This window comes from Oppia nitens, unplaced genomic scaffold (genome assembly GCF_028296485.1).
Source record: "Oppia nitens isolate AA-2021 unplaced genomic scaffold, nextdenovo-longstitch-racon4-pilon3 scaffold7_pilon_pilon_pilon, whole genome shotgun sequence".
Classification (NCBI taxonomy): domain Eukaryota; kingdom Metazoa; phylum Arthropoda; class Arachnida; order Sarcoptiformes; family Oppiidae; genus Oppia; species Oppia nitens.
Window position 1 is genome coordinate 3,460,108 of NW_026533251.1, and position 13,333 is coordinate 3,473,440.

Genomic DNA, 13,333 nt, shown 5'->3' on the forward strand with positions numbered 1-13,333 from the left:
ATATTTAATAAAAAAAACATTTTTTAAAACCTAAATAATTATTAATCATTGAATTGTATCAAACATTGCATTGATATCTGGTTTATAGTAATCCATAACAACATTGCGCTTCAATTTCATGGCCGCTGTAATCATACCGTTATCGGGTGACCACTCCTCAGGACATAGTCTACAGCGCACTGGTATCTCCAAGCGGGTCAAACCATTTTGTTGGCCAGTATCGGCTAGACCTTGGAGTACAGTGTCGACAATTTGACTATCAATACACAGTTGTTCCCAATTATTATTACTATCACTGTTGTTAATTAGTCCCAATTGTTTGGCCAGTTTATGGATAGCCCGACGATTAGGTGTTACCAGTGCTACACAATTGCTGTATTCGCTGTTAACAACAATACATATATTGTCGACAAAATCGCATGATTTTAGTGTCCCTTCAATCTAATAGTAATTTTTTGTAATAAATGTTAAGCACTGGTAGTTTACAATATCTCATAACATAACAAACATACAGTACTACTGTGTATACATACCTTTCCCAATGATACATACTCTCCATTAGACAGTTTTGACAGATCTTTTTTGCGGTCAATTATTTTGAACATACCGTCGTCGCTAACTTCGGCAATATCTCCCGTTTGAAACCATCGCTGGCCGTCACTGTCCACTTGAAACACCTGTGCCGTCAGCTCTGGTTCTTTGAAGTAGCCATTGCTAACAATATCGCCGCCGATCAGTATCTCACCCCTAGCTCGTGGCCGATCGGTAGTCAAATAGCCTCCCTCTGGCCAGTCGACCAGTTTTATGTCGATACCGTAAACAGGACAGCCAACCGATTCGTATTGAAAATCGTTGCCATACGTACCGATAGCACCGCTAGTTGTTTCGGTGGCACCGTATCCTAAAATAATATAATTTATTATTATCTAAATTTATCTTGGTTAATTTTTTAAAAATATATATATAACTAATTAATTACCAATCGATAAACGCTTAAGATTTAGTGCAGCTCTCATTAAGGCATTGATATGTGGATTCAATGGGGCCCCACCTATCATAAACTGCTCCAATTGGCCGCCCATAGCCTCACTGATCCGATTGGTTAACAGCCTATTGATTATCGGCGTCCGATAGCCTCTCTGAGTCCAACGTATCTTATATTGCATTAGATAAGCAAACAGAGGACCGGCTATTGGCGACGCCGACCGTATTTTTTCGTTGATATCTTTGAGCAGTCGGTCCAACACAAGCGGTACGGCCGGCATAGATGTTGGCTTAAGTAATTTTAGATCGCCCTGTTGGCCACTGGCCAAGTTTGGCGATGTATCGGTCAATGTAAATGGAGAACTGTAGCCTATTTTGACGCCACCTGAGAGTGAGAGAGAGAGAGAGAGAGAGAGAGAGAGTTTAGTAATTTTTATATATTATTTAGAAATTATTTTATTATATAATATTTAAAAAAAATTTAATTTAGTATAAATTTTTAATTAATAATTATATTATAAATATTAAATTATTTTTACTATATCTGTTTACTTAAAATACATTATAGTATTTTAAGTAAACAGGTATAGATTTTAATAAATATTATTAATTATATAATAATACTAAATTTTAAAAATTCAAAAAATCTAAATTCAAAAAAAATTAATACTAATTAAATTTATATCAAAATCTAGTTATATTATGTTATATATGCTATCATAACTAATTACTGTAGTTAAACTAAAAAAAAACAAAATTTTAATATAGAGATATAGAGATTTAAAAAAAACTAAAATATCGTATAAATTATAATTAATTAACAGATATTTTTTTAACAAACTAAATAAAAAACTTACAGAAAAAGCAAAACGAGTCCAACGAAAAGCCTAACATATGAGCCAACGGTAAGTAAGATATATGGATATGTCGGTCGACATCGTTGGTCATATCGTTGGTGGTAACGCTCAACAGTGATCGGGCACTGGAGTATAGCTGATGATGGGATATGCATACAGCTTTCGGTTGGCCAGTAGTACCTGACGTATACATAATCAGTGTTGTGTCGTTCAAATTTTCTGGCAACCGATAGCCGAGCGGCTCAGGTATGTTGCGGCCCAACTCTTCCAGCTTATCCATCGACCGGAGAGCGACACCCGAAGGAAAGGGATTGCCAGCGTATACATCCCGGTCAGTGTTTTTAATATAGACAATAGATTGGAGATTAGGTACCCTTTCAATGAAATCGTTTAGTTTCGGTAACATATCTATAGTCGTTATTATGGTTTTTGCTTCAGTTTGTGTGATGCCATGTATGATCCCTGAGCTACCTATGTGTGAGTGTGAGAGAGATAATGTAATTTATTAATCAATATATAACAAAATAATTAAGTTATATATTTCTATATAAAAAAAATTGATTATCTATTTAAGTTATATTCTGTATAAACAGTTAGGTCTGATTATTTTGATAAGGGGTAGTATGGGTGGAGGAAAGTGAGGCATTGTTACCTAAATTTGAGAGCAATGTAACAATTTTGGCGTCCAGTTTCATCAGTGCCAGTGCCGTAAGAAACCATTCAAGTCGGGTATCGGCCCATATGATAATTGGGTCGCCACTGGAGACACCAGATTTGGCCAAACCTTTAGCCAAATTGTCTACCCGTTCGAGTACTTGGCTTAGTGTTAGCCATCGATAACTGTCGCTTAGTATCAGTTTTTTGGATGGCTTTCCATTGGCTGTACACAAGTTTCCTACACATTGTTTAGTAGTTTTTTTTATAATAATAAAATCATATCTAAATAATTGTTATTATAGTTTTATTTTGAGTTAATTATTTTTTTCTAGTAAATACTAAATAGATAATTACTAACCGTTTTGGTCGGTCTCGACAACTTCCCTAATGATATCACGTTTACCGAGCATTGGCCGATCGGCAGCATAGTGTTTGTCCATATTGGCCAACATTTCGGCCATCGATCGATAGCCTAGGAGTACGGCATGCGGTTGTATTGACTGATAGCCCCGGTATATGGTTTCGCCGGCCGGTGTCTTATGGACAGTACCTTTAGGCGCTAGACTGTCCAACTCACGGAGCCGTTGCCATGGCTTATGTAGCAAATAATATATCGGTAGTGTAGTAACAGTATATGTTTGAACCAGTAGTCGGGTTTTCAGCATAAATAAGTTGACTAAAAATTTTGACATTTTTTGTTTGTTTGTATCACTTTGTATGATATTTTTTGGCACAGATATTAAATTAAAAATTATTAGTTATAAATAAAAAAAAATTATTTATTTATCATTGAAAATAAAAATTATGATAATAATGATGATGATAAATTACACTAATAATAATAATTAAATAATCATCATTGATAAGCATTTTTCAAATTTTACAACAAATTAAATAAAAACTATATATTTTGTATTTAAAACAATTTTCAAAAAAATTACATGACATACAATAATTTTAATATAATAAAAATAACCCAAGTTATTTTGAGGAAATTAATTTTTTAATATTATATTAGTTAAACAAAATAAAAAACAAAAATAGTATTATTGTTGTAAAAACTATTGTTTGTTTGTTTAAATTTTTTTTAATTCCTGGTTTAATAAAATATAGTGATTAACTTATTATTATTAATAAATATTATAAAAATTATATTATTATTAATAAATATTATAAAAATTATATTATTATTAATAAATATTATAAAAATTATATTATTATTAATAAATATTATAAAAATTATAATATTATTGATGCTAAAACACATAGACACATATTTTATTTGTAAATAATTAACAAAAATAATTATTATATATATTTTTTGATAACACATATAAAATTATATATCTTTTTTTATATTGTATTACATTTACTGTATATAAATAGACAGTTTAATAATAATAAACATACGGTATGTAAACAACTGATTTAATATGATATATCAATAATATATTTTCAATAATATTAATATTATATATACTGTTATAATAACAGTATATTTAGCTGTAAATAATATTTACATTTTTATTTAAATGATATTATATCGACAAACAAATACGACATTCCGGGAAATTACTGTAAAAATAATATACATATAGTTATAATAAATGACTATTAATTAGAGTTAATTTAGTATTTTTTTTATTTTATTTTTTTTAATAAATAAAACAACTTTATAACAAACAAACTATCAAAAATAAATAAATAAATAATTAATAGTAAATTAATTAATTATTATTATTCACATATAAAGTGAGTATACAGTACTAAACATTTGCATATATACTGTATTAAAAAAATTATATTTATTAAAAAACAAAATAAATAAATAAAAATAAAACAAACTTGTTTTAAATGATAAATACAAATAATTGTATAAATGACCATGTAAAATAATAATAATAATTGTTATTATTATTTTATTATTATTTTCTTAATATTACTCAGCTTTTTATTAATTTTATTTTATAATATTCAATAATATAAAATAAATTGTATTTCACATAAAACACAAAGTGTTTATAATAAATAAAGTTTGTATTAATTTACTGTTAATTTTATTTTATATAAATACTCGTATATCAAAAATTTAGATCATATTTTGTAAATTTATCAAATTATAATTTATAGCATTATATACTGTACTATATAAACATTGATTATTCATTTATAAACGTTGTTAATATTATATATGTATATAAAATATGTATATATGTTTGAAAATTTTTAAATCAGTTAAATGAAATTAAATCAAATATTGTGATAATTAATATACTTTACTTTAATTAGTAATATATTATAATTTATAAAGCATAGTAACATAATATTTATGATAAAATAAAAAAAATAAAAATAATTATTAAAAAATATGTTTACTAATAATGTGAGTTCATATATGATAATATAATTTTTAGTTTATTTAATATTTATTAGCGAATAAGTGATTATTTATTATAAACTACATTATTAGTGACAAACATAATAATAATAATAATAATATATAAAAGTCTATTGTATTTATATTAATTATTTAATAAATAATTTTGTTTTTTTTAATAATTAGTTTTGTAAAAAAAGAAACATTTTGTTTTTTTTAGTACATCATTACATGTACAGTATATCACTATTTAAAATTAAATCAACTAAATAAATAAATTCATAAAATACTGTATATAAAGATAAATTTTTCGTACAAATGAGTACATATGATAAAAAAATAGTTTTATTGATAAACTAATATAAATATTGATATAGTGTACTCAATAATTTTAATAATTGATAAATGTACAAATTAGGACAGTTTTAATTATTTTGATAATAAAAAAATTATTTAATTTAATATATTAAATAAATTTACTTAATTTCTTACTCTAGAATATCTAGTATAAAATTATTGTATAGATTTATTTATATTTATTATATTAAGCTTACAATATTTTATTCATTATTTATTAATTTTAATGTTAGTTAATAATTAACAAAAAATTAATATTTAAAAAATATTATACAATAAATTTTCATAAAAATGTTGTGATAATTATAAGTAAATATAATATCTCTTGATTTGTGTTGTCGTAAACAATGATTTTTTGTAAAAGTTTGCAAACATTCATTCAATGACATCGTTTTTCAACAAAAAAAATGTATTAATATTTTATGTTTATTAAAATGTATTTTTCGGGCAAATGTTTTATCGCAATACTTGACATCACATTTGAACTGTTTGTGTGTTTCAGTTGAACATTAGTTTTATGTCTTTGCAAATGATTACTTTGGGCCAAACTCTTTGTCGCAATCATTGACATCACATTTTGTATCGTATATTTAAATGTTTGCTACGTTTATGTTTATTTAGATTATTCAAAGCTAAATATCATTTAATACATTCACTATAATTACATTTATATTTATGATCAATATTTAAATGTTTTGTTTAGTTTATGGAAATTTATTACAGTTATCGACATCACATGCAAATGGTTTGGGCAATGAGTGAACCAATTGATGTCTGGATATATTGTATTCATCGTGTGTACTGAACTGACATATGGACCAAAAACACGTGAAACGCGTGTTGTTATTATCCACACGTGTGTTGTTGTTGTAATATGTGCTGTCATTTTCATTGGCCATTCAATCAGTAATTTTCACAGAAATGAAATCATTTGTTGAAATATTTGTTTGCTTTTTTCATAATCAATGTTTTCATACAAATAACACAATTTATTACTAATTAGTTGTAAACTATTTAATTTAAATTTAATTAATTGAATTAAATTCAGATTCAAATGTGTTGTTTGTTTGAATGTCTTCAGCGATTAATTGTTTGTAATGGCGATCACTTTCATCGCATCTTTTATCACATAATCAAAGCACATATCAAACATTCAGTCATATGAAATGGATATACATTTTTCTGGGATGAATTACTTTAATCCTTTAAAATCTGTTTATTTCATTAAATTTACGGTAATTACAAAAACTAATATACAGTATTGTATATAAATTAAATCAAATGTATATATATATATATAAAAAAAATAAGTTTTACAATATATAAGAAATAAAATTTATTATTTCTTAATAAAATATTTCAATATATTAATTATTAAACAATTACTGTAAGACCACTAAAAAATAGAGTTTAAAAATAAGTATAAAACATATATATAAAAAAGTAAAATTATCATTTAATCTAAAACAGATTATGTAGAAAATTGTTATTTTTATTACAAATATTACCCCGGGTAAATGTATTTTTACAATTAATATACGATATATAAACATTGGCCAGATTCGGTTGGGCCGAAATTAGATCACCAATAATATAGTGGTCAGCAATTGTATCGTTGATACAATCGGCTAATCGTACGGTATTTAAGTGACGCAATCGGGACATGGATTGCAATGACGAGCGGCTAATGTCCGCCGAATCGATGTCTACGATCTGAATTCGCGGTAAATGGCGGTCAATATCGCGGAAAAACTGGTCGCCGCAAACACTGAATCCTAATTTCAGTGACAAATGTGTCAATTGTTTCATATGTTTCAGTAAATCAATTGTTAGTATTGAGTTATCATTGAATTGATTGAAAACATTACAATCAATGGCCAATCGTTTCAATTGTTTCTGATTATTGTTCAATGTTTTCATTAATTCAATAATTAGATAATCAGATATCGAGTTTGAAATAATTGACAAACTTTTCAATTTACGATTCAACCGATGGCTAAATCCATGGATTATTAAATTACTAATAATTTCGATACAAAATTTGAAAATTCTTAGTCTAAGTCGTCTTAATTGAGACAACTGTGACAATGACCGGACAAATGACGGAACAACTGATTCGTCGGCAAAGTCGACAATAATGTCAAGTGTTGTCAATCGGTTGGCATAATTGGTTGAAACAAACGGTTGAAACAATGATTGCCCAACAGTTGTCAAAACAAACGATACCGACTGTAGACTAGTAGGCAAAACACAAATCCGGCGATCATTGAAAAAATAATGAAAATCTATTAAAATATTAATATTATTGTAACCGATAACCAGTTTGCGAAGTTTCGGCAAATACTCGACGACTTTGATGGCCAACTCGTGATGTTTGCGCATAACTTGTCTCAACTCTAATGACTGCAATTGTTGGCCAAATGCGGCCAATAATCGGTCAAAACTGTGGTCATCGATGGTGTGTGTACTGAGACTAATGTGTCGAAAGCGTCGACAATGGGTCACCAATAGGTCCAACAGTTGGTCGTTGCCAGACATAAACGGATTGCCGCGGATGACAACTGTTTGAATGTATGGACACTTTTGGACAATCGTTGCAAACAATGCAATACTTTGGCGTAAGTTTTGTGAATTGATGTCTAACTCGATAGCTGTCCGACTGTTGAATAACAATCTTTGCCACTGTTTTGACACTAATTGTAGTTTCATGAATGTCTCATCAGTTGTAATCTTCAGATACGACAACAATAGTTGTGCCAAATCATCGCCGAAACGATCAAATGAGTCCCTTATTGTTGTAGTTGTTGTAGTTGTTGTAGTTGTGGTCATCGATATCATTGACTTTGATATTATAGTCATTATTGTTATCTTCAATCGTCTACTGAAACAAAATATTTCTTCTTTTTTAAAAAATAAAAAATTATTATTTTTTATTAATTAATTTATAATAAAAACATACAAATTATATTTTATTTAAAACTTACTGTTAGTATTCAAACATACCTTTTTTTATAAAAAAAACTACTTATAAATTGTAATAAAATGTTTTAACAAACAATTTGTAAATTATTTGTTTTTAGTAACACAACAATTATTGAATAATTATTGTGTTTAACATACAGTATATACATTATAATAATAATAACAGTTATTGTAATAAATAAATGATGCAATTGATGTCCTAAACGATAGCTTTATTGAATTTATTCGAAAAAATACAACAATAAGTTTTATAAATAATTTTTTTTAATAATAAAATCTACAGTAAATATTTAATGTAATTAATTGCATAAAAACTATTAATTAATTTTGCTAGAAATAAGTCTAAATACAATTATATGATCACAATTATTTATACTTTCCAAAAAAATAAATTAAAATTAAATTATTTCCTACAATTTATCAACAAATATTTGATAACCAGTGTGAAAAAAACTTTTTTTTAAATGCTTTTTTCTAATTAAATTTCAAATTAAAAAAATTTTTCCATAATTTATTTATTTGAAAAAATAGATTTTTTTGGGGGGGAATTGATTACATTATTTAATTTTATTCATATAATAATAATCATAATCATAGAAATAAATAATTAATTGAAATAATTAATGATATTATTTGACAATATAAATATAGTATTTTTTATATTTAAGATTATATTTTTTTCTAGAAGATATCAAAAATATAAATAATTAACATTTTTAATTTTATTATTTTAGACAAATTTATAGATATAAATAAAATTGCCTAAATATGCATTAAATTAACATATTTATATATTTTTAACAAATATTTAATATATTGTGTTATTTTTATGAGATTTTTCATTACTATTATTAGTATTATTAATATTATATTCATTTATTTCACAAAAATTAACATAAATATATTTTTTTATGTTAAAATATTTATAATAATCTAACCTTCAAAATATATAAAGAAAATATATTTATTTAAATTATAAATCAGCTATCAATATTATTAGATAAATTTTCTATATAATAATACATTTACATTTAATTATCTTATTTTAATAATAAATATTCTAATAATAATTACAGTATAAAACTATTATAATATATGTGTTAAAAAAATATTATAAAATAAGAGAAAATATTTTTGATTTTAAATTAAATATATGTTCAAAATTTTTATGGATATACTAAATGTTGTACAAATTATAACATAAAATTTTATTTATTCAAAATATTATGTCAATAATTAAAATTTCATATTTAGTATATAATTACAAAAAAAAGGTTTTAATTTACAATAAATATTAATAATATGTGTTAGCTAAAGTCAATGTTAAATAAAAAAAATTGTTATAAATATAATATTAATACTAATAGTTATAAATTAATTTTTGTTGCATTAGTTACAACAAAAAACTATACATACGTTTGTGTGTTTTACTAACAATAAATTATTTTTTGTTTCTTAATTTTGACATTTATTTAAAAAATGTTTTTAAACTATCAATTTAATTACATTACATTAATCATTTAATTCAAAATAATAACTATAAACAAATATAAATCATATTGTTAATTTACAAAATAAAAAAATATATGTAAAAATTAAAAAATATCAAATTTATTATTTATATTTAATTATTTTTACAAATATATATATATTGTTTTATTTCCGTTTAATGAATAAATTGTCAATTATTTTATTAACAAATATTTATTATCAATTTAACCGTCAAACAAAAATAGCAATCAATTTGTTTAAATAATACAACACGTTTGTAATGATAAAATTGTTTACACTTTAAAAAAACAAATTTAATAACTATTTTAAATTGAAATTTTCAATATGAATTATTGTAATTTATTGTAATTATTTGTAAACAATTTTATATAAAAAAAACTATTGTATTTTAATAAATAAAAAAACAATTTGTGTATAACAATAATGTCAATGAATAAGTAAGTAAAATAAGATAATAAATAATTATATGACTATCGGTTAACACACAAAATCATATCACCGATAATATAGGGGTCAAGAAATTGAATCTTTTAGACAAAAAAAATTATATGAAAAATATCAATCAATGTTTATAATGTTTGTGAAGAGTAAGCGATCGATTTGATGAATAACTTTTATCGCATCCATTGACATCACATTTATACAATTTAATGTCTGAATGGGTTAACTTATGTTTCAATAGATACGAATTGCTAACAAATCTTTTATCGCAACCGTCGACATCACATTTGAATCGTTTGGAAATTATCTTCAGATGAACACTATTTATATGTTTTTCTAAATCATTTTTACTACCAAAATGTTTGTCACAATCGTCGTAATTGCAGCGAAATTGCAATTCAATTGAATGATCTCTGGATATGTGTTGTCGTAAACAATGATTTGTTGTAAAACTTTTCAAACACTTGTCAACTGAACAATGATAACGCTTTTCAACTAAATGTTGTAATTTGTGTTCAACTAATCGACTATTTGTAATAAATTTTTTATCGCAATACTCGACATCACATTTAAATGGTTTGTTTTTCAGGTGAACAATCATTCGATGTTTTTGTAAATCACTTTTACTTATATAAGTTTTGTGACAATTATCATAATCACAACAATACGGTCTAATCTTAAAATGAATACTAGTTTTATGTCTTAGCAAATGATGACTTTGGCCAAACTCTTTGCCGCAATCATTGACATCACATTTGTATCGTATATTTAAATGTTTGATACGTTTGTGTTTATTTAGATCATTCAATGCTATATACGATTTATCACATTCACTGTAATTGCATTTATATTTATGATCAATATTTAGATGTTTTTTACGTTTATGAGAATTTAGATCAGATTTTCTTTTAAATAATTTATTACAGTTATCGACATCACATGCAAATGGTTTGGGCAATGAGTGAACTAATTGATGTCTAGTTATATTGTATTCATCGTGTGTACTGAACTGACATTTGGGCCAAAAGCACGTGAAACGCGTGTTGTTGTTATCCACACGTGTGTTGTTGTCGTTGTTGTAATATGTTCTGTCATTTTCATTGACCATTGAATCAGTAATTTTCACAGAAATGAAATCATTAGTTGAAATATTTGTTTCATTTTCATAATCAATGTTTTCATACAAATCACTCAATTTATTAATAATTAGTTGTAAACTATTTGCCGTTGATTTCAATTTAATTAATTGAATTAAATTCATATTCAAAAATGTGTTGTTTGTTTGTTTGAATGTTTTCAGCGATTAATTGTTTGAAATGGCGATCACTTTCATCGCACATGTAATTTGTTTGTCTTTTAATCACAAATTCAAAGTACACTTTAAACAAACAAACAGTCAGTCATATGAAAAATGGATATAATTTTTTCTGATATGAATTACTTTAATCCTTAAACCTGTTTATGGATTTTCATTTAACATAAAAACAATAAAAATAAATACTTTTGTACACATTTATGAAAATAAAAAATTAATTTATTAATATAATATAAAATTAGATTAAATCATGATTAGGTATATATATATATATATATTTCAATTTAATTATAATTAAAGAAAATATGATTTCAGATTAAACTATGGTAAGCAATGTTTACAAATCTACCGATAATAGCAATTATATTCATAAATTATTTTAGTAAAAAAAATCTAATTTCTAATTAAATCCTCATTTTTCTATTAATTTCTATAAACATATCTATAAAAAAAAATAGACAACAATTATTTAGAAAATAAAATCATATAAGTTTTTTTTATTGTAATAATTATTATTATGTAATAATTAATGTAACCAATCGATAATCTATTAGATTGGTAAAAAAGAAATTAGCCTCTGTAGCTTAAGACAATTTTATTCAAATTTTTTTCAAATATTATTTAAATATAGTCTCCGTTAGCCCTTATGACACGTTTCATACGGTCGACCCACTTCTCATAGACCCCGCGCCAGTCGGCTGGACTTAGGTCTCCCAAAAATGACTCAATAGCGATGTCAATCTCAATTTCGCTATTAAATACCGTTCCTCTCAGGTGTTTCTTGAGGTTTTTGAAAAGCCAAAAATCAGCCGGAGCCAGATCAGGACTGTACGGTGGGTGTGCCAGAAGTCGAATACCATTGTCTTTGAGATACTTGGTTGTTACCAATGCTTTGTGAGGACGGGCATTATCGTGATGCAAAAAAATACCAGTTAGTCCCGACTTCGGGCGGTCCTCACAAACAGATTCAAAGACTTGAGGCAAACATTTCTTCACATACCAGTCGGCGGTAACCTTCTCTCCCTTTCCTAACTTAACGATTTTCACAATACCGGTTGAGCGAAAAAAATGGCGTACATTATCTTTTTTACATGCACTTCACGTTTGGCTAACTTCGGGATCTCTTCATCTTCTATGACCCATAACTTTGCTTCTTTACTGTTTAAATTGTCATAAAAGTACACATATGTTTCATCACCAGTCACTAATCGATAAATAAAGTGATCTCCGCCATCCGAAAATATCTTTGGGTTTTCCCGGCAGATCTTAACACGAGTGGCCATTTGGTCGGCTGACAGCACGTGGGGTACCCATTTGACACAAACATGTCTTGCATTAAGATAATTGTGTAGAATATGATGGACTCTCTCGGTTGAAATATTCAATGTATATGCCATCTGTATTAGTGTCATTCGTGGATCTACTTGAAGTAGTTCCCGAATTCTGGCCACATTTTCATCGGTGGTCACTTCCCGAGGTCGACCTGACTTCGGCATGTCCTCAAGTGATGTACGACCAAATTTGAACTCTCGATACCAATGCGTTACTGTAGAGTAAATAACAGTATTTGATCCCAATGTGTCATTAATTTCATCTGTCGCCTCCTGTGCCGTCAGCGCGCGCCGATAATAATAGGCAATTATTGCCCGACAATCACGAGAAGCAAAATTTATGGTTTTTTCAGACATTGAACACTTTAAGAAGTCACCAAAACTGAACCAAATGAGCAAATGTTGTGGAAATTTGTATTTATGACTAAAAATAAGTGTACTTTTGTTTAATAATAAAAGTTTTGTCATAATTTACAGTTTTGATGCTTATACTAATTATATATCTACTGTCCTAATAATT

The 13,333-nt window shown here is 26.1% G+C and overlaps 3 protein-coding genes across 3 annotated transcripts; all 3 read right to left on the reverse strand.

Annotated features, from left to right (window-relative positions):
- On the reverse strand, positions 1–4,073 carry LOC128963814 (long-chain-fatty-acid--CoA ligase 4-like). Its single transcript, XM_054310346.1, has 7 exons — positions 4,019–4,073; positions 2,857–3,209; positions 2,494–2,736; positions 1,842–2,312; positions 980–1,369; positions 534–901; positions 1–441 (listed from the first exon to the last, which is right to left on the reverse strand). The coding sequence occupies exons 2-7, from the start codon at positions 3,188–3,190 to the stop codon at positions 46–48; spliced, it is 2,202 nt and encodes a 733-aa protein (XP_054166321.1). The 5' UTR covers positions 3,191–3,209; positions 4,019–4,073; the 3' UTR covers positions 1–45.
- A 6,215-nt stretch (positions 4,074–10,288) lies between these two features.
- LOC128963673 (zinc finger protein 92-like) lies at positions 10,289–11,275 on the reverse strand. Its single transcript, XM_054310187.1, has 2 exons — positions 10,836–11,275; positions 10,289–10,580 (listed from the first exon to the last, which is right to left on the reverse strand). Exons 1-2 carry the CDS (start codon positions 11,273–11,275, stop codon positions 10,289–10,291), a joined length of 732 nt encoding a protein of 243 aa, XP_054166162.1.
- An 828-nt stretch (positions 11,276–12,103) lies between these two features.
- LOC128963674 (histone-lysine N-methyltransferase SETMAR-like) lies at positions 12,104–13,170 on the reverse strand. Its single transcript, XM_054310188.1, has 2 exons — positions 12,574–13,170; positions 12,104–12,514 (listed from the first exon to the last, which is right to left on the reverse strand). The coding sequence occupies exons 1-2, from the start codon at positions 13,168–13,170 to the stop codon at positions 12,104–12,106; spliced, it is 1,008 nt and encodes a 335-aa protein (XP_054166163.1).
- Between the last annotated feature and the right edge of the window lie 163 nt (positions 13,171–13,333).

Coding starts and splice junctions, on each gene's coding strand:
- LOC128963673 (XM_054310187.1), bottom strand. CDS start 11,275: ATGGTCAATGAAAATGACAGAACATATTACAACAACGACAACAACACA. Junction 10,581..10,835: donor ATTCATTTTAAGATTAGACC/GTATTGTTGTGA, acceptor ACACATATCCAG/AGATCATTCAATTGAATTGC.
- LOC128963674 (XM_054310188.1), bottom strand. CDS start 13,170: ATGTCTGAAAAAACCATAAATTTTGCTTCTCGTGATTGTCGGGCAATA. Junction 12,515..12,573: donor TAGCCAAACGTGAAGTGCAT/GTAAAAAAGATA, acceptor AAAATCGTTAAG/TTAGGAAAGGGAGAGAAGGT.
- LOC128963814 (XM_054310346.1), bottom strand. CDS start 3,190: ATGTCAAAATTTTTAGTCAACTTATTTATGCTGAAAACCCGACTACTG. Junction 2,313..2,493: donor TACATTGCTCTCAAATTTAG/GTAACAATGCCT, acceptor ACTCACACATAG/GTAGCTCAGGGATCATACAT. Junction 1,370..1,841: donor GGACTCGTTTTGCTTTTTCT/GTAAGTTTTTTA, acceptor TCTCACTCTCAG/GTGGCGTCAAAATAGGCTAC.